At 53.3% G+C, this 23574-nt stretch overlaps 7 protein-coding genes across 7 annotated transcripts; 4 read left to right on the forward strand and 3 right to left on the reverse strand.

Moving 5' to 3' along the window:
• Window positions 1–126: 126 nt before the first annotated feature.
• BDP55DRAFT_397646 (uncharacterized protein) lies at window positions 127–1711 on the reverse strand. Its single transcript, XM_060567259.1, has 3 exons — window positions 1170–1711; window positions 841–1103; window positions 127–766 (listed from the first exon to the last, which is right to left on the reverse strand). Exons 1-3 carry the CDS (start codon window positions 1594–1596, stop codon window positions 422–424), a joined length of 1035 nt encoding a protein of 344 aa, XP_060423251.1. The 5' UTR covers window positions 1597–1711; the 3' UTR covers window positions 127–421.
• Window positions 1712–1814: 103 nt separating this feature from the next.
• Window positions 1815–2998, forward strand: BDP55DRAFT_397650 (uncharacterized protein). The gene is made up of 2 exons (XM_060567260.1): window positions 1815–2221; window positions 2302–2998. Exons 1-2 carry the CDS (start codon window positions 2033–2035, stop codon window positions 2854–2856), a joined length of 744 nt encoding a protein of 247 aa, XP_060423252.1. The 5' UTR covers window positions 1815–2032; the 3' UTR covers window positions 2857–2998.
• A 2627-nt stretch (window positions 2999–5625) lies between these two features.
• BDP55DRAFT_397776 (WSC domain-containing protein) lies at window positions 5626–7725 on the reverse strand. The gene has a single exon (XM_060567261.1). The coding sequence runs from the start codon at window positions 7421–7423 to the stop codon at window positions 5987–5989; it is 1437 nt and encodes a 478-aa protein (XP_060423253.1). The 5' UTR covers window positions 7424–7725; the 3' UTR covers window positions 5626–5986.
• Window positions 7726–14809: 7084 nt separating this feature from the next.
• Window positions 14810–16757, reverse strand: BDP55DRAFT_637849 (uncharacterized protein; the record flags this gene model as incomplete). The annotated part of the gene is made up of 4 exons (XM_060573038.1): window positions 14810–15195; window positions 15255–15354; window positions 15492–16124; window positions 16266–16757. The coding sequence occupies 4 exons, from the start codon at window positions 16755–16757 to the stop codon at window positions 14810–14812; spliced, it is 1611 nt and encodes a 536-aa protein (XP_060423254.1).
• Window positions 16758–17448: 691 nt separating this feature from the next.
• On the forward strand, window positions 17449–18499 carry BDP55DRAFT_637850 (uncharacterized protein; the record flags this gene model as incomplete). The annotated part of the gene is made up of 3 exons (XM_060573039.1): window positions 17449–17665; window positions 17712–17945; window positions 18189–18499. 3 exons carry the CDS (start codon window positions 17449–17451, stop codon window positions 18497–18499), a joined length of 762 nt encoding a protein of 253 aa, XP_060423255.1.
• A 267-nt stretch (window positions 18500–18766) lies between these two features.
• Window positions 18767–21000, forward strand: BDP55DRAFT_397835 (trichodiene oxygenase). Its single transcript, XM_060567263.1, has 6 exons — window positions 18767–19218; window positions 19294–19420; window positions 19474–19842; window positions 19909–19960; window positions 20037–20674; window positions 20731–21000. The coding sequence occupies exons 1-6, from the start codon at window positions 18972–18974 to the stop codon at window positions 20891–20893; spliced, it is 1596 nt and encodes a 531-aa protein (XP_060423256.1). The 5' UTR covers window positions 18767–18971; the 3' UTR covers window positions 20894–21000.
• A 215-nt stretch (window positions 21001–21215) lies between these two features.
• BDP55DRAFT_773331 (uncharacterized protein) lies at window positions 21216–21953 on the forward strand (the record flags this gene model as incomplete). The annotated part of the gene is made up of 2 exons (XM_060581171.1): window positions 21216–21761; window positions 21831–21953. 2 exons carry the CDS (start codon window positions 21216–21218, stop codon window positions 21930–21932), a joined length of 648 nt encoding a protein of 215 aa, XP_060423257.1. The 3' UTR covers window positions 21933–21953.
• Window positions 21954–23574: the final 1621 nt, after the last annotated feature.

The raw sequence follows: 23574 nt of genomic DNA on the forward strand, positions 1-23574 counted from the left end.
CTCATTTGAGACGCCTCGCTGACTAAAATGAGACGTTCGACAGGACCACGAGACCTACCCGCCAGCCCAGGCTAAAAGAGGCAAGGCTGATCGAGATAAGGCAGGATTTCTTACACCTGGACACCACCAGAAGAACGTCTACTTAACATCAGCTGACACTTCTCAATGTGCACGCTTATCAGTTCTTTAACCACGTTTTGGAATTCTTTTGAGACTGTATGCTTGAGGTCTGCTGGTTAAGTTAAGTTATCTCTTTTGAACAGCCAAGACCTGGGTCGACGGTCACTCAACACCTTGGCCTGCAATTGCTACACTGGATGCTTTGGCACCACTGCATCAAAGTCTGTTATCGAGATGGTCTACAAAGTCGCATTCAAAACAGGCTCACCGTATCATCACCAGCGTAAAACATTATGAGTTTTCAATCGAGGTTTATTGCAGTTATAGTCAAGCTACCGCCGACGCGCCCTTTTGGCCCAGCGACCCGAAAATTCCATACTAATCTCTCGATACACACCGATATATAATCGCCGTCCCCGCTCAGGCATTTCATCCTGATGATTTCGCACACGACCTCGACCTCGACCTGGAGGTCGCCAATCTTGGTCTCTTGTTTGCGCGCGAGCCTAGTATAGGCCAACGAGGATGTCACCTCTGACCCGAGCCGTGAGGTGAACTTCGGCCTCAAGGTCAAGCTTGATACCGACCATGAGGCCGGCGTCCTTGAGCTTGCCGTTGTCGTCAACGGGACCCTTGAGGAGGTTTCCTGCCAGAGCTTTCGTGTCAGTATTTCCCGTGGCTTCTTGACAAGAGGGTAGATTAGTGGAGGCGGCGCCTTACCGATGGGTCCGTTGGCGGGGCCGGAGAGACCGGGCATGGGGAGAGAGTTACCGAAGCCGCTGTTCTGGTTGTTGGTGTTGTTGTTGTTGATGGACTTGTTGTTGTTAGTGTTGTTGAGGGACGTGTTGGGATTGTTGTTGCTGAGGGAGTTGTTAGGGTAGCTGCTGTTGCTCGTGCTGGAGCTGAGGGGGTTGCTGGAGCTGGTGGAAGTGGTAGACGGGTTAGAGGTGGTGGTGGTAGTCGGGGGAACCGAGTTCTTGGTTCTAAAAGGGGAGGAAAATTCAATTGGTCGTGGGTTCAGACCTGTTGGGTGTGTTGGCTATACTTACGGCGAAGACATGGTTGCGGCGGTGGTTGATCGAGGACGTGGAGGGGGTAGAGGCGGGGTGGCAGGACGAGGAGATGAAGGACGAGGAGACGACGGGCGAGAAGACTGCGAGAGCGAAGACGGTGGACGGGGAGAAGTCGGACGATTAGGAGAAGACGGTCGTGAAGAAGACGGTGATCCCAAACTTCGGACGTGGATGAACTTGAGCGATGGTCTCTGGCGAAGCTCAGGCTTTTCAGGCGGTGGCTGTTGATCCGGCGGAATCTTGTCGAGAGACTGCTCGGAAGGAGATCTTTTGCGAGAGTGCCTTGAGGCCGAGTTGCTATGAGACTGAGGAATCTTGGTGCTGCCGAGGAAGAAGACGGCCATGACAGCCGGGCATCTGCTTCCTCTTTTATCCTCTGCTCGACGGCCCTGAAGTGAGACATTGTCGCACAAGACTAATATGAAGATTGGAGAATATCATCCAATTTTCCTTTCGTCCGGACGTCGCCTTCGTACTCTGCTGCAGTGCTGCTGCTGTCGCCCTCGCTCGAGGATCCTCGACAAGGATGCCATGGGAACCTGGTGGTGGAGATTTCTGCAATGGAGAGACAGCTCATTGCCTTTCTGCCCGACGGGATGTTTCCCGAGCAGCTCCCAACAAAAGAAAGCACGATTATGCCTTCGGGGGTGATGCCTGCTGATCGGTGAGCTCTTCACTCCAGGTATCGAGAGAGGCTCGAACGGAATACATCGGGAGTAAATTTCTGCCAGACACTGGCATAAATCCATCACCCATTGGGCTGCAGTGTCCCCCTTTTCCCACCTGCCGGAAACACAACAGAGACATCTCATACCTATAGTACGCAACTAGAGGGCAAAATGGTTGCCCAATTCATCGTCGCCTTCTCGGCAGTGTTCGGTATGGCGGAAGCTATCCGACACACGCAACAGTCAGCCCGGAGAAAAGAGCATCGAAGCCGGAAAAATAACCTCATTATCCGATGCCGCAAGTCAACATGTCACTCCCCAGATATCCACGGCAAGCACGTAGTTCTCTCGGGAGACAAGGTATTTTCAGATCCCAGTCATCCAGACCCCTCCCTTGGAGCTCCAACCTTTGCTAATGAAGCTACTCTTCCCTTTCCTAGCTATTTGTTGACACCGGGACTGACCCAGACTCGGCGTTCGGACACCAGTTTGCGGGCTACTTCCTGCCGTACCCAGACAGCCAATACGCCGGCCTGGTCTCAACTATTTGCGACGAGCCGCCCATCATGAACTGGATCTACGTGGACCGGGACACGTACGAGGTCAAATTCGGGACCCGGCCGTACGCCCAGAACAATTACACGGGCCCGTTCGACTGCACCAGGCAAGACAAGCGACTCACCTTTGCGAGCTGGGAAGGGTTCTGCGTCGTCAGAACGGGGAACTTCTGGGCTCTCTACTTTGACGTCGAGCAGGATGGACTAAAGTCAAAGCTTCCGGAAGGCGTGACTGCCCTCGAGGTGGATCTCCTGCGCGTTGAGGTGCCTGTGAAGCCGGTCAAGCCTGAGGAACAGGAGCAGGCCGAGGGTAAAGAACCCGGTCAAGAGGGCAAAGAGAATGGTAACAGTGACGGCAACGACAACAGCAACGAAAGCAGTACCAGCCCTCAAAGGGAAGCAAATGAGGTGGAGCTGGAGTCTCCCGAGGTTGACTGATGTGTGGAGATACCGGTGGGGAAGGGCAGCAAGGGAAGGCGATTTATGGCTTCGGGGAGAGAGCTGTCGTCCAGAAGTAGGACAGCCAATGTGCTCAGGGCAGCTTCATGAATGGAGAAACAAGTTCATACCTTTAATCCCAGCTATTGCCTTACCGAGTCTGCAAAAGTGTGGCCCATCGGACGATTCCCGCCTCCGATTCGCAAGGATTCATGTATCACATCTTTACATGGCAGAGAAAAGTACGGCTTCCAATGGCGAAAGGGGGAAGTCCCAGCCGCCCTAACCCCAGATTCCACGTACCTCTCTGAAGTCTTGTCCCATCGATGTCCACTCAGACTTGCAGTTGCCCATCCTCCTACGACCAGATCAGCGCATCCTTCGTCAAGACTTTTACGACCTGGGTGAGGTCCGCGGATGAGCAGGGGTCATGCAGATCTCCCGCTGCCGGTCCTCGCTCGACTCCATAAACCGCGAGCTGAAGTCGGGACGGAACAGACCCTGCGGCCAGGCCTCATCCTGGTACCGATCATGGAGCAGTCATCGTAAATCTGAGCTGGAGTTCCGGCCTTTACCTAGGTATACGACGCGTACATGAAAGATCGTCTCCATATCTGACCTTACAGATACTTTGAACATGGCATTGTGAAAACTTCTTCTCCCTCATCTTGCCGAGAGAATTCCCGCCCTATTGTCAGTTGTCCCTGAGACATTAATGGCGCCAGCCCTGCTGCATGGCGTGACTTTGAAGGTTTGTGCCCACCTTTTCCCGGTTCCGCTGCGAGGCGGCCGACGGCTGAGGCTCGAGAAAAAGCAATGCCGCGGCGCTAATTCCTTACAATGGAAGCCTGCATTGTGATATCGCGCCAGTTGACCGGAATTTGAATTCGCTGTAGAAGTCACGCCACATTTGAGGTTGATTTATTTTCCATTTTTTCACATTTGCGGTCAGGTTCAACTTGGGTTTTATTCATCGACTCATCCGTTTGTATTTGGGATTCGGTGACCACTTTCTTTTGCTCCCGTTCCTCATGATCTAGGCGAGATCACGGGTCTTTGACCTATTGCTTGATGATATGATCTTGACAAATGGAACTCTCGAAGAACACTGAAGCGATGTCCTCGCAACATCCAGCAAATCAACAACGGCAAGCCTGGTGCGTTGGCAGATACCCACCCAAATCGCTACCCCACACCCAGCCTCATCCCATACTGCCTGACGGGATCACCCTCGCGCATGCCGGGTCCTTACGGCGTTGGAAGTTCGTGAGAAGTATTCCGGGTGGGACCAAGACTCAAGACTCAGGAGTCAAGAGAAGGAGAGAAAGCGGGGTGAGACCTCGACCCGGGCCGGTCCAATGTTCTCAGGACTGAGACCGGACTGTGGTCTTTGCATTTCACAGAGGCAAAGAAGTGGAGTTGCCGCTGCGCCAAGAAAGATGCTATTGTTTGCTGTTGTGCGACTGAACATCACTCGAAAGAGTGTGGTAAGCACTGTAAACTCCCTTTGCAGATTTCCAATGTCTTCACAACGGCCTGTCGTGGTAGATGCAGTGAGGTAGCAGAAGTCAGAGTCCACATGTACCCGGCGCTCAAATCTCCTCCATATCCTCCGTGTCGCCTTCTACAAACTTTGAGCCGGCTCCTCCCGGCCCTCAAGCCCGGTGCCGCCGAGACGCCCCGAGGTCCACTTTCTTGGGATGTTGTGCAGAACGTCTAACTTAATTTCTAGCGCTCGTTACCTCGCATCCCGGAGACCATCGTGACTATGCATCCACTTGCGGCGTGCGTAAAGCCGTGACAGCTTCAACCCTGCCAGTGAAGCCTTTTGGTGCCAACGCCGCCGTGAAAGCTCCACCTACTTATTCAATGTCGCATCGTCGTGGAGGTAGAGAGTTCCGGGGCCCGGCGGGCTCAGACTTCTGAAATATCCACATCGGAGCCCGGCGAGGTCCAGCCACACGACAGACTTCCAAATAGCAAAGCAAGGCCCAGCCTTGTCTAAATCTCTCGCTTCCCGCCTTGCTGCCTGGCTGGCCTCGCCGTCTCAGCCGAGTGACGACTCGCGAGGCCGTGGTCAATACACCAACACCGTCGTTGGGCCGACTTCACCCGAGGAAGAGGAGGTGGAAGGGCCCGCCATTTGATCTTGCAGCCTGCCGCAGTGGCCTGATTCCCCAAGGCTTCGTGGCCCTTGGCATATGGTCCGTCCTGGTTATGTCTTGAGCTTTGAGCTCGAGGTCTGCCAAGGCTTCGTAAATACCATCCCAAGAATGATTGGCATTGGGTTTTCTCCGGTAGGCGGCCAGGTGAGACACGAATGTGTTGTAGTACTTGCTTTGCCGATACAGAGTCATCATCCTGTCTTCACACCTTCGAGGGGCCATTGAAAAATTATGTGATCATTCTCGGACAGTTCCTAGACTCCCTTGAATCTCCCTTCCTTACTGGCTCATTTTCAAGTTCTGCTGGTCACATTTGTCAATGATCGTCTGGGCATCGAGGGTGCCAAATGCGCAAGGCGGGCTCACCGTCCTTCTGCCACAGGGGCGGGACCGTCGTCGACCCCTCTCGGGAGATTTAAGTGTCCCACATGAGCATGATCTGATCTTGGGTAGGTACCTTAGACACTGGCTCCTTATTGGCCCTAGGACGTCGGGAGTCGATGACGAGACCAAAGGTGCATATTCTCGTCAATTTCCAATGTGTCAATGGCGCACCTGCAGCTCGGATAAGTGTCGATCAAATAAGATCATCTCCCGCGGCAAGGAATTCGGGAGTAACAACTCTCTAAAGGTAGTATGAAGGGAGCCTCCTTGGTGTGAGAACTTATGACTACATCTTGATTGGGTGGCCATCCAGGTTACCTTCGCCGCGTAATACGTCGACCTTGAGATGCTTTTCACTGAGCTGAGATTACAAAGGGAGTTCGTCCTGTTAAGTACTGGTAGTGTCGCAGTCAAGAGCGCTTGAAATGGACACAGGGCGCTCTGAAGTAAGACTATCAGGCAGTAGGTATCAATATTATATTTTAGGAAAAGGCTGCATTCGTTTGCCGTGCAGCACGGAGACCGTAGTCCTCTATAAGTAATTACATAAGCATAGACATTATCCCTCGCTCAATCATGATTTATGTCGACTTGAAAGAGACCGTCGCGTTGGACTTTTGCAACTTTTCGAGCTCATCCTTGAGGATGTACAAGCTCAACCTCACACCGGCACCGCAGTACTCGGTGCTGTTGCCGGGGCACGTGAACGAGCAATCCTTGGCCGTCACGTTGGCAGCGGGCGCTGTGTCACCTCCGCCACCAATGTTGAGGGCGTCGCCACACCAGCACTCGCGACCGTATTCGACGCCGGCGTAGTTGTTGTCGTAGCAGGCGCTCAGACACATGCTAATGGTCATGTTGTCGTGGTTGATGATCTGTGTGGGGAGGAGACGGCCGACTTCCGGTTCGGAAAAGCAGCCGTAGTAGGTAAAGTTTTCGTTGCCAGTGGAGATAACTGGGCCAGTTGGGGTGGGGGTGGCGGAAGACGAGGTTGACGTCTTGGTTGACGATGTGGAAGTGGAAAGAACTGAGGAGGTGGTTGAGACCGATGAAGTAGCCGGTGCTGTGGTGTTGGAGAGCACAATTGCTGAGGCCGATGAAGTGGCCGATATGACGGATGAGGTGGTGACCTGCTCCAAAGCAGGCGTGGAGGTTGTGTTCAGAGCTGATGTAGCCGGGAAGCTGGTGGCTGAAAGAGTGGATGAGGTGGTTGAAGCCTCAGCAGTCGCCGGAAGGGACGAGTTGCTTGCTGAAAGAGTGGGTGCTACAGCCTCGGCCGTCACTCTAGCACTGGAGATGGTAAAGTTTGACGGAGTGAAGGAAGCGGTTGTGCTGATGGTGCTGTTAGATGCTTGCTTCTCTGCCAGAGGAGTTTCTGTCGCGGTGGTGGTCGCAGTCCCGTTGGGCGGAGCTGCCAAGGAAGCAAACGCGGCGGTGGTTGTAGCCTCAGTCGATGTAGTCGCGGCCACCGGCGAGTACATGTAAACTTGGAGTCGGTCACCGGCACCGCAGAATTGTGTGCTGTCACCGGCGCAGGGGAAAGAGCAATCCTTCTGGTTCGCTGCAAGAGCACTGCCAGTGCCGAATTCATCACCGCACCAGCACTCCCGTCCGTACTCTGTACCAAAGTACTTGAGGCCCTCACAGAAACCACCGCAGGACTCAAGAGTCATTGAATCGTTGGCGTACGTCCGAGAAGAGAGCGCACGGACGCCAGTTCCCTCAGTATAGCAACCTTGGAAGAGCCAGTCGCCGACTCTTTCGTTGGCCGGAGGAGCGGTCGAAGTCGGGGCGGCTGATGTAGTCGTGGTGGCGCCAGTCGGGACTGCGTTCGTGGGTTCAGGCAAGGTGCCGTCGAGCTTGTACAGGTTGAGCCTAGAAGGTCCACCGCAGTACTCCGTGCTGTTGTCTGCGCATGCCATGCTGCACTCGGTGGCAGCAGCGGGGACCGAGGCAGCGGCCAGAGTGTTTCCGCACCAACACTGTCTTGTTGTTAGTGAAAGTGTTCTCAAAGTCATTCATGTCAAAGATTGATCACTAACCTCTCCTCCGTACTCCAAGCCGACGTAGGTATACTTGCTAGCGGCACAAGCCTCGATACACAGAGTGACAGTCTTCTCGGTTGTCGCGACTAGGTTAGGTAGGGCACGCGTGTCGGCGGGCTCGGTGTAGCAACCCTCGCTCACGTATTGACCGACACCAGGGTTCACCTCAGGGCCTGAAGGGTTCGGGTTTGGCGTGGGAGTTGTCGTGTTGCCGTCCCATTGAACCGAGTCAGCAAAGACCGAGATGTAAGCTCCGCCTTCGTTGGCTCCAAATCCGTTACCACCGCAGATCTGGTTGAGGTCGCCGCCGCAGTCAAAGTTGCAGTTGCGCTCGTCCACCTTCTCCGTAGGAATGTTGGGGCCGCCCCAACATTCAGTGTGATACTGCGTACCGCAGAAGACGACTCCCTTCTCAGCGCAAGCAGCGATACACTTGCCGTTCGTGCTTGTAGCATCACCGTACAACTGGTTTGCGAGTTGGCGGCCGGGGTTATTCTCCTTGTAGCAGCCAATGTAGCGGTACTTGCCCTGACCATTACCGAGCAAAGGCGGTGCTTGCTCGGAAACAGCAGTGCACTCAAAAGTGAAGAAATGCTTCTCGAAGTTGGGGTCGTTGGTGTTCATGGTCCAAGGTGCCGTGACTGTACGAGTCGGTGTTCCATTGAGCCTTGGGAACAGTGCACACCAGGGTGGCAGTCGCGCTCTCGCCAGGAGCCAGAACAGTTCCCTCGGCAAGATCGACCTGGTTGGCGGCTTGGATGATACCGGCAATGCCAAAAGGCGGCTTGGAAACGGTAAGAGAGAGCTTGACGCCACCCTCGGCAGCGGCGTTGGTGACACGAAACTTCAAAGCCCGGGAAGTGTTCTCAGTGACGTTGCCAAAGGTGAAGTTCTTGGTCGCATCATACTCTACCCATCCAGTTCCATCAGGCGTCTGGAATTCGACGAGAGCCACTGGGGCAGGGCCTGCAGAGCCAGCAATGGTGAACGCCTTGGTTCCGCCATCGGAGACAACCTGAAGATACGCGCCGAAGGTGCCGCTGACAGAAGAGTCGAAAGCGATGCGAACGGTAATGGCACTGTTGGCAGGAATCGTGGCCGGAACGTTGGTAAGGGTGAACTTTCCCACAGTAAGGGTAGCAGTGGCTCTGTCCCAGCTGGTGAAGGGACCTTGCGCACTGCTGGTAGAGAACTGGACGTCGGTGATGGAAAGTGCCGAGTTACCCTGGTTGGACAAGATCACGCTCTCTTCTGTTCCGCCCGTTTGACCGGCGATGACGCCCTGGAAAGTGATGGTCGGGGGAGTGATAGACAGCAGAGGACCCGCGCTCTCGCCAGTACCAGTGAGTCTGATATGGGTACCTTGGCTGTAGCCCTCGGCAGTATTGGTTGTGTTGACAACGATGTCGGAAGATACGAGGCCAACGGTGGTAGGCTTGAAGGATGCGCCGATTGTGAATGTTTGACCGGCAGCCAGAGTGAGAGGAAGTGCGGGGAGTCCAGAGAGGGTAAAGTCTCCAGTCTCATCGAGGCCGACGTCCGAAACGGTAACACCGATCACGGCCGTGCAAGTGATGGTGCGCGGGTCACTCGTGGATCCAACATCGACGACGCCGAACTCGTTGGTAGCAGTGCAGTTGATTGGTGTCGTGACGGGCGAGCCGAAAGCGTACAGGTAACCTTGGGTAGTGCCTTGATACATGATGCCGTCACCAAAGACGGCTCTGGTGAACTTGGTGCTGCCCGGGACACTGAAGGATTTGATCATGTTCAAGTAGCCATCCTTGGGAACAGCTTCGAAGATCTTGAGCTGGGAGCCCTGTACATCCAGCGTCCAGAGAAGACCGGTGCCAGCCTGACCGTTGAGGGTAGTGACAGTGCCGTGACTAACGCCAAGGATGTAGGCGTTGTTCTGAGGGCTGTCGGCAACCTTGGTGAAAGAGGGGACTCCGGCCTCACAGGAGAACTTGAAGACGTGGGTGGAATATTGAATGACTGTTCTTGGTTAGAGACTTTCGGATACGCGAGTGTCATGAGAGGTTGAAGGGAGCTAGCTTTTACTTACCATTGATGTAGATGTAACCACCTTCGCCCGGGTACACACCCGCACCAGCGTACACAGAGTTCTCATTCTGGTACACCTGGATCACGTTATCAAGGCCATTGGCACCGTTTCGGTAGCCACCCAAGTCGTCCAAGTTGAGCCAGTACGTCTTGCCACTCTTTCCAGTGACCACACCAATGCGCTTGACGTCGCCACAGGAAAATGTGCTGGGCAAGATCTGGAGGGGACTCGTTCCCAAGTCCTTGTCGGCACCGTCCAGAGCCTGCTTCTCCCATGGCATAAAGAAATCGACCAGACTCAAACTTCCATCAGCGTTGATTGTCATGTGAACAGCGGCCTCCTCCAGAGATGTCGGGGGTGTGCGGCCGTTGACGGGAATGGTGCTTAGCTGGGAGGCGTATCCGTTGCCAGTAGCGTAGAACAAGGAACCTGCATCGTCGGAAGCGAGACCACCGCCGGACATCCAGACACCACCGCCACTGGTATCGACGGGAACACCGTCACCTTCAGTAGCAAAGCGCTCGACATTGGCACCGCTGGTCTTGTCGAATCCCATGATCCAACCTGTGAAGTTGTACTGAACACAATGGGAGGCGAAACCAGCGTAAATGTAGTTGCCTGAGTGCAGCAGAGCAGGTCGCTGATGGTGGATACCGCCGTTGAAAGAGCGAATAGGGTTGTTTCTGGCTACGGTGCCTTCGAGGTTGACGGGGAAGTTGGGTTTTTCGCTGAGGTCATTGACATCCAAGGCATGGAGGTAGTAACGGCCGGCAGGTTTTCCTTGAGCAACGCCGGTCAAGGTCTGGTCGACATAGGTCTTGAGAGTGAGGTAAAGAGTGTTGGTCGATGCATCGATGACACCAGTGGACGTGACTCCGACATGAGGCTGGATATCAACGCAGCCATCCAAGTCGGCGGTCAAAAAGGGAATGGCGAGGTTGCGGGAAGCGATGATGCTACCCGTCTTTGCATTAATTTTGTAGACATTATTCTGTGTAGTCGCAACGTAAACGTATTGCGTACTGTCGCCGTCAGGCGTATAAACGAGTGGCTGAGAAAAGATCTGCTCTGCGACGCCGCCATAATTGCCGGGAAGAAGCGTGCGGAAGAGCTGGCCGAACTGGGAGCTCCCCACGACGGAGGGGTCCATATTGTGGTTTCTTTATGAGAAAATTGTCGCGTTAGGTCTGTCCTCTTGATCCCGCGGGACTGATTGCGTTTCCCCCACTCGGCGGATCGCTGTCAAAGACGATCGACGCCGGGGAGGGCAGAATGGATATACGGGGTTCAAGTGAATGGATCGTGAACTTACGTCTGATACCCGGCTCTCGAATTGTCGCCTCCCCAGGTGATTGTGTCTGTTGAGGCCAGGCCATTGGCAAGGCCAACGAGGGCCGTCATCACCCACGTCTTGAAAGCCATGATGAGTGGGTTGTGATCTTCACTGGCGAGATGGCCGGGTGAAGCTGTGACGGTTTGGCTCTAAACGAAGGAAGCACAAACTGGCGTGAGGGGAGGATGGGAAAAAGCAGAATCTCCATCGGCCTGGAGGGGAAGACGGGAGGGCAGCTCTCGATATTATCTCTAAATTGGATCTTTGGCTCTCGAGCGCGTCCGGCACCAAAGCTGCTGACTGCTGCGCCGACGGGCAACGAGAAGCGTGGGACCCATGCAGGGCCGACCCATGGATGATTGGCGTGGAATGAGCAAGCCCACCCATGATGCATCGCATCCCGGCCCGTTCTCGAAAGCTAGCGGACAGACCTAACGTCTTAAACCACCCAGGACGGTCGGTCGATGGGGACGGAAGCACGGATCTGACCAGTGAGCCGGCGTCTTGTCACCAGGCCGCAGGAGCTGGGCAGGCTAGATAGGATGCAGTATGCGGCAAGGTATGCGCAGGCGAGGCCGGGGATGGAGGGGATGTGCCAGTCGTGGACCAGGTTCGAGGCTGGCCTCGAGCAATATTATCATTGGCTTGGCCCTGTGCCAATGCCTTTGCCTGAGAGTATCCATATACTCCTTAGGTGCCCAGAGAGTGATAGAGCACAGAGTATCCGTACAAAGTCTTGATCTGTGATCTGAGCTGCCGACCCATCATTCGTGAGAGGCGACGAAAGGCGAGTAAACCCCTGACGATCGCACGGAAAGCCTAAATGGTACCCAGAACTTAGTGTAGAAGTGTTGACCAACTTGACACGACCCTGTCTGCCCGTGGAAGGGAGACAGTCCAGCCTCAGCACTAGAAGGCGACACGAAGGGTGTGCTTGCTGCGATGCAACGACAACGGCTGTCGGCTTCGCTGGCGTTGGCTGGTGCCGCGAGCGATGCCGCGATGCGATGCTGCAGTGACATGGTGGTATCTTTTATTGGGGATCGGCGGATGTATGCAGGCTGCCAACGCCACGCCGTCCGGTGTTTTGGGGCACACTATTCCAGGCCAGGCCAAGGGCTGGAGCTCGAGAAGGTTCGGATGATTTTTGCTCAATTTTTGCTGGCTTTGGCGCAGAAATCCCTGGTAAGCAACGGCTTGAAAGGGCGGACTGACAAGGAAGACTCGGCAGTGGACTGAGCGATACACGATGGGAGGCTTGGAGGCGTCTGACGGCGCCTGGCAAGACGGACGGGAGGCAAACGGCCGGTCGATACGGTTAGTTGTGGAAAGATGGCGTGAAGGCCAACGCAGGGCGTAATGGATGGATGGACGGATCAGAAGGGATGCGATGATAGTCAATGATCGGATGGGCTTCAAGGATCTAGGGATTGACGAGTTGCGACTCGCCAGCTCGTGCAGCTCCGAAGCGTGAGAAGGCGACGGCCACTGAGAGATAATGTAGACATGGCGAACGTGTATCCGTATTCGCAGTGATCACACTTGAACGTGTAATACCGATAGAAACAGGGCCAAGGAATGCCCAAGAGGACGGGAGTGTTGGTGCCGGGATGATTCAGGTCGTGTGTGGGCGAAGAAATGCAGCTTTTTTGACGACTTTCCTGAAAGAGAAAGAGGCAGCTGGTGGTTGTGGAGAACAGCGACTGCCCGGTGCCTGCCTGATGGGCCCAGATACGTACCCAAGATACGGTTAAAATGAGGCACCGTGGGCCGTCTCCACCCCGTGGAGTACTCCGTACCTATGGAAAGACGTACCTCCAGGGCTTTGCCCCACAATGCGACCTGCGCGCTGCCAGAGTGGCTCGGTTTAATCGCCGAAGACCCGACCAGCCCCACACCGCCCCACCAGATGTTTTTTTGCTGGAGTTGGCCCTCCTTCTCTCTGAATCCCTCCTGGCTTCCCTGCCATTATCTTCCAGGTTCCTCGTCCCTGTTGTTCATCATCAGTCTGACAGTCTCCGAATCCCCAATATCCACCGTCATCGCGCAAAAGTGGTTCGTATCATGGTCCGAGGTGTCCTTGTCTTTTGGCTTACCTTGTTCAAATCCAATGTATCTCCAGATATCCGAGAGAGTCGACCTTTGTCACCGTTTGCTTGCCTATGCCAGCACCCGAATGATCCTCCATTCTCTGCAGGGACCCGTGAAGAAGACCCCAAAGACTGGTAGCGAAACACCGCCTCATCGAACAAAGCAAGAAAAACAACAAAGCAGATAACAATGTCCCATCCAGCCTGAATCACCAACGGTTTGCCAAGGACGTCCGGCACCTACCTACGCACGCTCCGAACACTGTACGCATATCTTCCCAAGCATCAATACCTGATGCCATGCCACCGGCTGCGCGTCTTACAGCATGAAGCAGGCTGCTGCTGCACAACTGCATTGCAGCCAATCCCCAGTGGCCAAGGCCTGAACGCTGGAAATAGCACTCTCCAAGTAACCTAACCTGCAGCTGCCCCTAATCTCCCTCAAGCCTAGCGCCGCAGACACGCGAGTCTGGCAGAGACAGGTCCAACAACTTGCAAAAACGATTCTCAACGTGCAACACTCGCGTTCCTGACTTGTCTTGTCTTGTCCTGGACCTCGTCAGTGTCGGGTGTCAGTTTCCCCAAAGGACTGATTGATGACTTGAGCGCCATCTTTCAAACCAACGACGCAACAAGAGCCCAAGGCCCCATTCGTTTCAGGCTGGTAAAGAAACACCAAACAATGCACTAACAAGATAGTACAGGTACCACAACGCCAAACGAGGGAATCCAGGAACAGATCGGACCTGAAGATGCCGCTAATCGTTAGCCAGGCGCCACTTATGCAAGCTCAAGCCCTTTTTCCTTTCGCCGTCTTTTCCTTTCTCTCAGCACCCTCTGAGAAACGGTCCTCTGGAATCATCAGACTGTCGCTCACGATAGACCGACGGCATACAGACAGATACATGGCTAGCGCTTCTCGTATTCCATCCCATCGCCGAGACGTCATCTCTCCTTACCTGCACGGTGTCCCTGGCTGTCGTATTCTTGCTTTTGTTCGCCTTATCTGCAATTAGTTCCCATTATCAATGGTGAATCTCTTACTATTCCCCATTTCAGGTCTCAGTTTGCGTATTCCTTGACCCCCTAATTAGCGGTGCGTCCAGCGTTGTCGCGCCTGTTTCCTCGTCGCCATCACCTTTTTAGTTCCTATCCTTTCTTCTGCGGCCGAAAGTCACATTTGTCTTGACTCTTGTCTCATTGGTCCCCTGTTATCCGTAATGTCTAAGGGTAACTATCCTTTTTCTGTCTTTCCCCCTTTGACTTTCCTCCGGCCGGGCATCTTCCGCCCGGACAATATCCAGCATCGCCAAGCGCTTGTCAAGCCTGACTTGCAGGAGACCATTGATTCCGTGCCTGGGGACTGCAGCCTGTCACCAAAAAAGACCTCACCGAGCGACCAATCTCGGTCAGCAAGACGGACGAAACCTGGTGTTCAACGTTTGCCCATTTATCCAAGACTTGCTACCGAAGACGCATGCACCCACTGGAGGATGATGATCTTTCTCTCATCAGGCCACACAATCCCACGAACCTCATCTCCCTGATGCACTCCCTTTCCTTTCTCGACCGCCGTCCCAGGCTCAGCTGCTTCCCTACATCGCCCAAGTCCAACACCACCCCGGCCCTCCGTCCTTCCCAAAATCGACAAGCTCCAACAAACGCCGGCACACCCGCACCATGGGCCGGACGGCACGGCGCCCGGCAGAGAAGTAGCGAAAGCCACCCAACACCACCCTACTCGCACTTCTAACACCTCATGGACAAGAGCCCATTCGAACGCCTCATCGCTACTCTCACCGTGTGGCGTCAGGACACTGACCAGTGACGCCCCAAGCCTTGCTTCTTATTGACTCGCGACGTATTTTCGCTCAGACGCTGAGGTGCTTGTCTACCCTAGCGTTTCCGACTTTCTTCTTTCCGTCTACTTTCCTATTATAGGTGCTTCCGTCCCAAGGGGACGGATGAACCGGCAGAATTGCTAGCTGGGCTAGTTGAACAGCTGACACTTTGGGGACGGGATTAGATGAAAGCCAGAGACAAGCGACGACAGCTTCACACGCGTCCTTTTGGTCCCTGCGTTCATGGCTGTCTTGCACGTTGCCTGTGCACCTGTCTGTCTCCCTGATGCCGCGAGTTCTAGATCGCAACGTGGATTGAGATTTCCTGAATAGGCCAGTGCCGATCCAATCAGCCGACTTTTGCCGTACGACAGCGTATGCTGTAGACTGCTGCAGATTGCAGGCACCTTCACTGTCTGACCATGCGGTCAGCACGACCCTTGGAGGTTGGAACCTGCTTATCAGAGCGTCTCACTGCCAAGTGCCTGGACCGAGTGGCGATTCTGGCGAGTGAGCAGCAGATAGGCAGTTGAGCTCCGGTAGTTTGCTGGCTGGCCGTCTTTCTGATGGTCTGACTATCGGAGAGAAAAGGTGTTTCTCGTGGTTCGTATTTACATGGAAGACCTTTCAGAACTCACGAGCCGATCGTACATCCGACTTCTCCCCTTGCATCCCATCACGATGAACTGGCGGGCGAGTCATCGCGATACACCTGGCGCGCAGTCCTTTGAAAGAAATTGCTGGACGAGGTATTGCGCGTCGCCTCTTGGTGCTGCTGTAATGCCCACGTATCATAGTGTTCCTCCCCCATCTCCTCCAGCATCGACAAGAACCGGCCTTCTAAATCCTCATAGTCTACTATCAATGGCTCTTCTTCGGTAAAGGACGAGGGTGTATTATGGTAAAAGAAGAGAGGCGAAAATCGGTGTGGAGGTAAGGAAGGATGGCGAGGCGGCCCCTCTATACGCCAGTAGCAGCGCAGAAGCCCGTCCTCTTGCGGCTTGCCGAGGTTCAAGTTTCCGAACCGCGTCAAAACTTGATCCTCGTCAACGAGGTTCGGTATGTTCTCTCGGCGGTTGAATGGCGCGAGGAGTAACTCTGGGACACCGACGCGGTTCCATTGCCCTCCGAACGGAAATGCGTCCCAGTACATGGTCGAGATGCGCTGCCTTGCTAGTGCGTAGATCTTGTCCCAATCCTTGAACTGGATGTCGAGGTTTCCGATGGTGGCGAGGGAGCCGAGGAAGCGCGCCACGTCGTTGGCTTTTGCCCAGTGGCAGAGGAACGGCGCGTGCCACTGCTGCCAGAACTTTTTATCATCGACGATGGGTTCAACTCCTCGGCTCTGGGGGCATGTTAGTTAATTACAGGCTTGTGTATGTATGTCGTCGGCTCCATCTAGCTCGGTGGGAGTATGGAACTGAGTACGAGAAGACTCATGAACCCCTGGGCTTGAGAGCTTTGACATGATAGAGGAATAACATACTTGATACCCAATCACCATGTACCGAAACCCGTTCGTATGTCTAGGGACATGATTCGGTGAATACCACGGCGCATCAACAGGGAACCACGGTCCCCGAAACTCAACAAAGACATGTTTAATCTTGACGGCGGCTCGGAGCTCATCAAAGACGGGATTGTCCATATGGTTCACGTGAATATACCGCGGCGCCGGAAACCCCGCGTGTGTATCGCTATGAGAAGCGGCGATGGTGATCCACTGGTCCTTGCGACATGTCGCCGTGATACGGATGGTGAGGCAGGGGATCTCGCCCGCCTCATTGCGGGGGAAGAGGTGCGGCGCAAGCTCGCGGGCTGTTTGTTTGCATGTGTTGATGAGGCCTAGTATGGGTTGTTCGTCACTGTTGTATTCAAAGTCCACGGGGAGGGGGGCGGCGACGAGGGCCCAGATTGTGTAGCGGAGTTCGGGGGGCAGGTTGAGTAAGGGCGAGTGCTGGGCGGTGGAGGCGCTCATGATTGCGACTGATGGCTCGCTTTATTGTCAAGGGGTTAGATTGTCAACCATACGTTGTTACTTGAATAAGGCACCTTGTATTTTGTTATCTTTTTGTCTTTTTCCTGTGGTCATGAGATTGAAGCTCGTCTGACTTGTTGGTGAACTTTCAGCTTCGGCCGCGAGCAGTTTGGTCGGGTCACGTGGGGGGGTTGGGTGCCTGTCTGCAAGTCACGTGGTGGCTTTGCTGCCTGGAGAGAACATCGAGGCACAGAATTACCCTCACTTTGAGTACCTAACCCAAAGGCCTCTATCTGTCTCGGTTCTCTATTCTATTTCAATTTCTCTTTGGTCATCTCTGAGGGAAAGGAATCAGGGGGCGCATACACCTCACGGATAAAGGTCAGATAACCCCGTTATCATCCGGGAGGTAGGCATCTAGATTATTCACATTTCGATGCACAAGAAATTAGGGTTTCAAGAGCGAACCCCATGTGTAACCTCTTTAAACTTGTAAAACTCTTAAAGAACTAGTCCCATGCTCTTTTCGGAGAACCTACCAAATAACAATTTGGCCACGCCTATGACACGCTTCATCCACCATTCTCAACCAGTACTCACTCTATTAATCCACAACCTTGACACATCGTCTAAGCCAACTATGGCTCAGGATTTTACTATAGAAGCTTTCCAGAGAAATCCGTAGCAAGATATGGACGCTGCTCTGTACCTCGCCCATGGCGGCACAATAAAGAGAGGCCAGGACCGGCATCAGCCATCCTCAACTGCAGCAAACACCTCTCCCAAGAACTCTCCTCATTCCTCTTCCCTCAAAACTCAAACGGCGAGATTCCAAATCTCACCATCGTCATCACGGTTACGTGCCGATAGACGCCTGGCTATCGTTGGCAATCGAGCCCGAGGACCCGGTATCTGAAACAGATCACTTCCAGTTCTCTTAGCGAATCGATAAAGCGCGGTTCTACGACGTCAACGACGTGGACAACCCAGCCTTTGACGTCCTTCGCGAAGCTAGGCAGATCAACATGATTCACATCCGATTTGACGGCTCTTGGTTTGGCAACGAGACGCCTCTGTACTCGCTACCCGGAAAGCGCAGAGCGCCGTTTAGAGAAGCCCCGGTTTACGATGCCGAGGCGTTTTGGCGACAATGGGATAATTATTCTGTTTCTCTGTCACTGGGCCAAGGTTAGGGATGTTGCTCGGCTCCTTAAGTCTTTTTCAGAAGATTGGGAAGATAGCGATCCACTTCAACGATTGGCGTCGGGACCGTCGGAGAGATGAGCAAAAGTATTGGCATGGGATTCCGCTCTACACTTCCATCGAGGATCCTGAGCTGTGGAACCCGGTTAGGCTGTGGATGTTGCTGATCGATACCTTCTTGTAGGGGGATGGGGACGATAAGAATCTGTTGAAAACTCGTTGAGTCAGAATGCGAGACCAGGTTCGGCATCGTTAGAACGATTACGTTCCCCACGAACAAGAATCCCGATGGGATGCTGACTCCCGATGATGATTATGGGGATGGGTTGGCGGATCAACTAAAAGGGATTGGGCCGACCGAGAAACCACCGATTGTTGAAAAGACCTCTCTTCACGATATGAAACGCCTCTTTGCCGCATCGAATCGCTGTTCAATCAATGCAGCGATGAAGATTACGATATTTGGGCTTTTCGAGAGCACCAAGGCACTACATCAGACTCGTCGGCTCGGAACTCTTTCTATCGACTGCAACGTCTAGAAGACTACCCGATCAGATTAAACCGGTGTAAAAGACATGAGCGGCAGTATATCCGAATATGGCACGGTGTACCGCGTGCACGATAGACAGTCTGCTTGCCTCGTTCAGGCATACTGCTTATGTCTTTGGCCCTCATGCAGCGGTCGTAACTACGTTTACGGACCCTTGCCCAGCGGATGAGTACGCCATAACCAATCCGATTTTCCTCATTGAAGTGCACCCATGTCTCACTCTATGATAGCTCCGCAACCTATAGCGGACCGCAGCCTCGGGATGTAACATTGTTGGACCTGCTCCCCGTTCTCTTCCTTAGTTCGCTGACGTTCCACAACATCGCCCGACTTGCATCACGTAGTCTCGTCGTGATGCGGGGACCATTGGGGACCTGAAATAATGTCGTGGACGAGACAAAGCGGAATAGATCGTGGAGGATTGCAACATTTTTGCACATGCATCTAGGTGCAACGTCAAGATGGGTTTCATTCCCGACGCCGTCGCTCCGACGTCCGCCCTGTCATGGCAATCTGCAGCCTCGATCCTGCTCATCTGGATCACGTACTCTCTAGGTCGCGCCATCTACAATGTCTCGCTTTTGCACCCCCTCAGCAAGTTTCCCGGCCCCAAGCTGGCTGCCGCATCGTACGCGCCCGAGTTGTGGTACGATTTGGTCAAGAATGGGCGGTATACCTATGAGATCATCAAGATGCACCAACTCTACGGTCTGTGAACCACTTCTTACTTAAGACTAGGTACTGTAGATTCCAAGGGACTTGACCTGACCAAAAGTCGATCAGGACCCATCGTCCGCATCAACCCTGACGAGGTGCACTGTAACGACGTTCGCTTCATCGACGAAGTCTACGCTATCAACGGGAGGAAGAGGGACAAGCACGTCCACCACATGATCAACCTTCTAGACGCGTATTTCCTCCACCACTTCTACCCCAGCTGCCCGACTCTCATACTCATCACAGCGCAGCCGTGGCCGCCTTCGGCACAATCGACCACGATCTTCACCGCAGACGACGAGCAGGCGTCGGCAAGTTCTTCTCCCGACAGCAGATGCTGAAGCTCGAGCCGCAAGTCCACGCAGCGGCGCAGAAACTCTGCGACAAGCTTCTCACGTTTGCCGGTGCCAACGACGAGGTCGTGCCCTTGCAAGATGCCTATAGCTGCTTCACGACGGATGTGATTACGGAGTACTGCTTTGGCGAGTCGTTCAGGTTCCTTGAGCAGAAGAAGTGGACGCCTAACTATCGCGCGGCCGTTTATGGGGCGCTGAATCATACGTTCTTATTCAAGTTTTTCCCATCGCTGAAAATGATTATGAATGCTGGGCCATAGTGAGTGGAGTTCCCACGCCTGCGCCAAACCGGAAGTCATCAACATGAGCTAGCTGACTTGGGTAGTCTCAAGGATTACCTGCCCATAGACACGGCTATCTTCATCAACACATACACAGTGGGTTCATTTCTATCTGCAATTTCACATGTTGTAAATCAACTCTGGACAGTGATAGATAACCTTTTGGAACCAGACCGTCATCCCAGCGCTCATAGAGAAGGCAAGAGACCGCAAAGTCACAGACACCAAAACCCGCCCCAACGTCTTTGCAGCGTTATTCGACTCTGACCTGCCTCCCGAAGAAAAGACGATCCCACGACTGACATCCGAAGGGGTCATCATCTTAACCGCGGGAACGGAAACGGCAAGCTACACACTCACACTCATCAGCTTCCACCTCCTCTCGAAGCCCTCGATCCTGGACAAGCTGACGCGGGAACTCCAAGGAGCGGTCACGGACCCGAAGTACCTGCCAAACTGGCCGACCTTGGAAACACTTCCGTATCTGAATGCTGTCATCTCTGAAGGTCTGCGGTTGGCGCCTGGTGGGTCGATGCGCACCGGCCGGGTCGCTACCGAAGAGGATCTCCTATATCGCAGGAAATGGAGGCCCGAAGGGTCGGATGTTGATGTGGATGTGTGCCATATCATCCCCCGCGGATGGGCCGCCAGCATGAGCGCCATCATCTCTCATTTAGATGAGAAGATGTTTCCCAACGCGAATGAGTTTATACCTGAGCGATGGATCGACGAGAATGGCCAGAGAAGAAGGGAGTTGGAGGCTAGTTTCATCCCCTTTTCCAAAGGGACTCGTCAGTGTGAGGGGATGCCGTAAGTTTTACACCTCCGGCAGGTTTCTCGTTGACTTCTACTGATTCTCTGCGTAGACTGGCCTACTCGGAGCTGTACATCGCCCTAACTTCCTTGGTGTTGAGAGTCTTTCCGCGTATGCAGCTGTACGATACTACCTTGCGCGACATTGAGTATGATCACGACCTAGGCGTACCTATCCCCGCGACTGAGAATGGCGTGAAGGTTAAGCTTATTTGAGTTTATACAACTTCAGGATTCGCTGTGAAGTAATATTTTTGTTGAGAATTTGAGGTGGATCCCTAACAAATTCCCTTTTGAGAGGTCGGTCGAGTACAATTGAACCACAAGTCAGAACAATGGAATTTGGACACTCTCAGTCTTTGTGATTCACTAATTATAGCAGAGTCTCTCCATCATTTTTCCTACTCAGTCACTACATCCTCCCACCTGCATGTATAAAGACAAAGAGCTACGATCACAGGTCATCTCCCACAAACACTCTTCAACCTCATTGTTTCTGCAATCGATTACCCAAAATCAAAATTTCAACTTCTTCATCATGAAGCTCAACACCTGTGTTCTCGTGGGGTTGGCCACTATTTGCCAAGCCGAACAGCTAACAGTGATCCCCATCAATGAGACGACCATTCAATCTTTCCTCAAGCCTTCGTCAATCGAAGTAATCCCCATAGATTTCATCGTGACGGGACATGCCCTCTCCAAGCCTTCATCGACCAAAGCCCCCGCAGGCCGTCCCGGCGAGAGCGTGAACAAACCAACCAATGACAATCGGCCGGCTGAAGTCCCTTACTGGGGCTTCAAGCAAAGCTGCACCGAAATCCACGGCGACGGAAGCAAAGAAGCAGTCATTTGGGCCTGTTGCGACACAACCTACGGCTACGGCATCCAGAACCGTTTCCGACTGGGCCAGTGTATCGAGAATGCGCGCGGAAAGCTGATTCCGCGCAAAAATGGGGGGTTCTGGCGCACTTGTGAGGATTGTGGGCTCAAGGATCCGGAGAAACCGACGGTGTATAGTTGCAAGTGCTGGCCTATGCCTGTCCATGGAGCAGAGCATGAGCGTGTGGAGGCTGAAATTGAATTGGTGAGTAATGAGGGACTTCATACAGTAGAAGTAAACATGTCAAGACTTAAGCGCTAACGATAAGCGTAGAACGACTTCATCGGCAACGACCATGGCAAGTTGGTTTGCTTCAGCGTCAGGGAGGAGCGCTACTGGGGAAATTGCACCAATGACTTTCCTTGGGACAACTAGACGACTACAATAGCAGATAGGAATACAGTGACTTGGTAAATCAAGACTCGTAAGCATGAAAAACCTTTGCAATTATCTTCCAACCCGCATCAGTCTTGATCAACGTGTGAAAATCCGTATACGCTGGTCCGTCGGGGGTATTTTCCATCTCCACCTTGACGACGGCGGTCGTGGGCGTGATGCCAATGACGTCGCACCGGGTCCTGAGAGACGCGCTCGTTCCGTAGGCGTCGAAGAATGCGTGAAGATTGGTGTACGAGCCCAGTGAGAGGGTGCCGTCTGCCGGGGCCCAGCCGGTCATTGACGCATCCTTGTGGAATGCCAGGTCGAGGAGGGCTCGGTCTGCTTTTGCGACATTGGCGGGACGAACATTGAATCAAGACTCACGCTTGCGGGGGGCACTGAGACAACAGTCGCTACTTCTGACGGTGAAGGCGCCTGTTTTCCAAAGTTAGCAGCCGGCTAGAACGGCTCTTTGTGGTTTACAATGACACGACGGAAGCCTCACACCAGCGGGTGCACAAGCTGATGGGAAGAAGTCAAATTAGCCGCAGTACATAGACATGAATGGTGATGAACCACTCTAGTTTTATGTCGCAGGGCGACAATATCAAAGTTCTCGGTGCTTGGATATCAGTAAGCAAGAAGTCTAAAACTTACGGTCCTGGATTATGTGTGCATCTCCGATACATAGTACCCTCATCCTTAAAGTAAATATCAACATGCACTATTCTTTCACTTCTCATCAGCGCGCTCATTCTGTTTATTTAAGTTTTTGGCTTGACTACTACAACTATTATTTCGACGTTTCGAGTCAATTCCATCCATGTCCATGATCTCGACATGAGTTGCAATCTAACGTCCCCGAATCGTCTAATCATGGAGTACCGAAGACCTCAGGGAAAGACACGACGTGGAAGCTTACTAGAGAGACTTCCACACGAAATACTGTTGAGACCTTGTGAATCCTGTACATTGTATGCTCTCCACCCCTGCGCCGTTTATCAGGATCTGACAGAAGTCTTGCGGCACTCTGTCGAGCTTCGAAATAAACTTGTATCCTTGGCCTAATAGCACGAGATACCCCACGAGTATCCTCAAAATCGCGGCCATCAATGAGGAATTCCGACAAAGGAACGTAGTATTCTCATTCTCTCACAGAATTTATCTCAATAACGTGAACAAAAAGACGCGTAACAGTTTTCTTAATCGCTTGGTCTCGTGGTCTAATCGTAACGATACCATTGCTGGATAGCTTGAGACGACCAGGTGGATACGCATCATGCATCATACCGACCATCGAAAATCATCGCAGCGCGACCGGTCCCGGATGGTTTTAGTAGCAGTAGAAGCAATGTATATATGTTAGAGCAAATACAAGTCATAGCTGAAGTGGGCTCATTGAATTGATGTTGAGTTAAGTTGCAACAAAGTCTTTATGCTACGTCAGAAATAGGAGCCGAGCACATCGGCGAAGAAGTAACATATCTTAATCTCCAAACCACCGGAATCGCAAGTCCAACGCTCCTTGCCCACCTGTACACGCAGTCCACGTTCAATTAAAGAAAGAAAACTGGCATGTGAAAGCCTCGCAATTCCTTCTCAAAGGTGGCCATTAACACACAGCTTGCAGTTGTTCGAC

The sequence above is a fragment of the Colletotrichum godetiae genome (assembly GCF_030913485.1).
Source record: "Colletotrichum godetiae strain CBS 193.32 chromosome Unknown BDP55scaffold_73, whole genome shotgun sequence".
NCBI classification, from domain to species: Eukaryota; Fungi; Ascomycota; class Sordariomycetes; order Glomerellales; family Glomerellaceae; genus Colletotrichum; species Colletotrichum godetiae.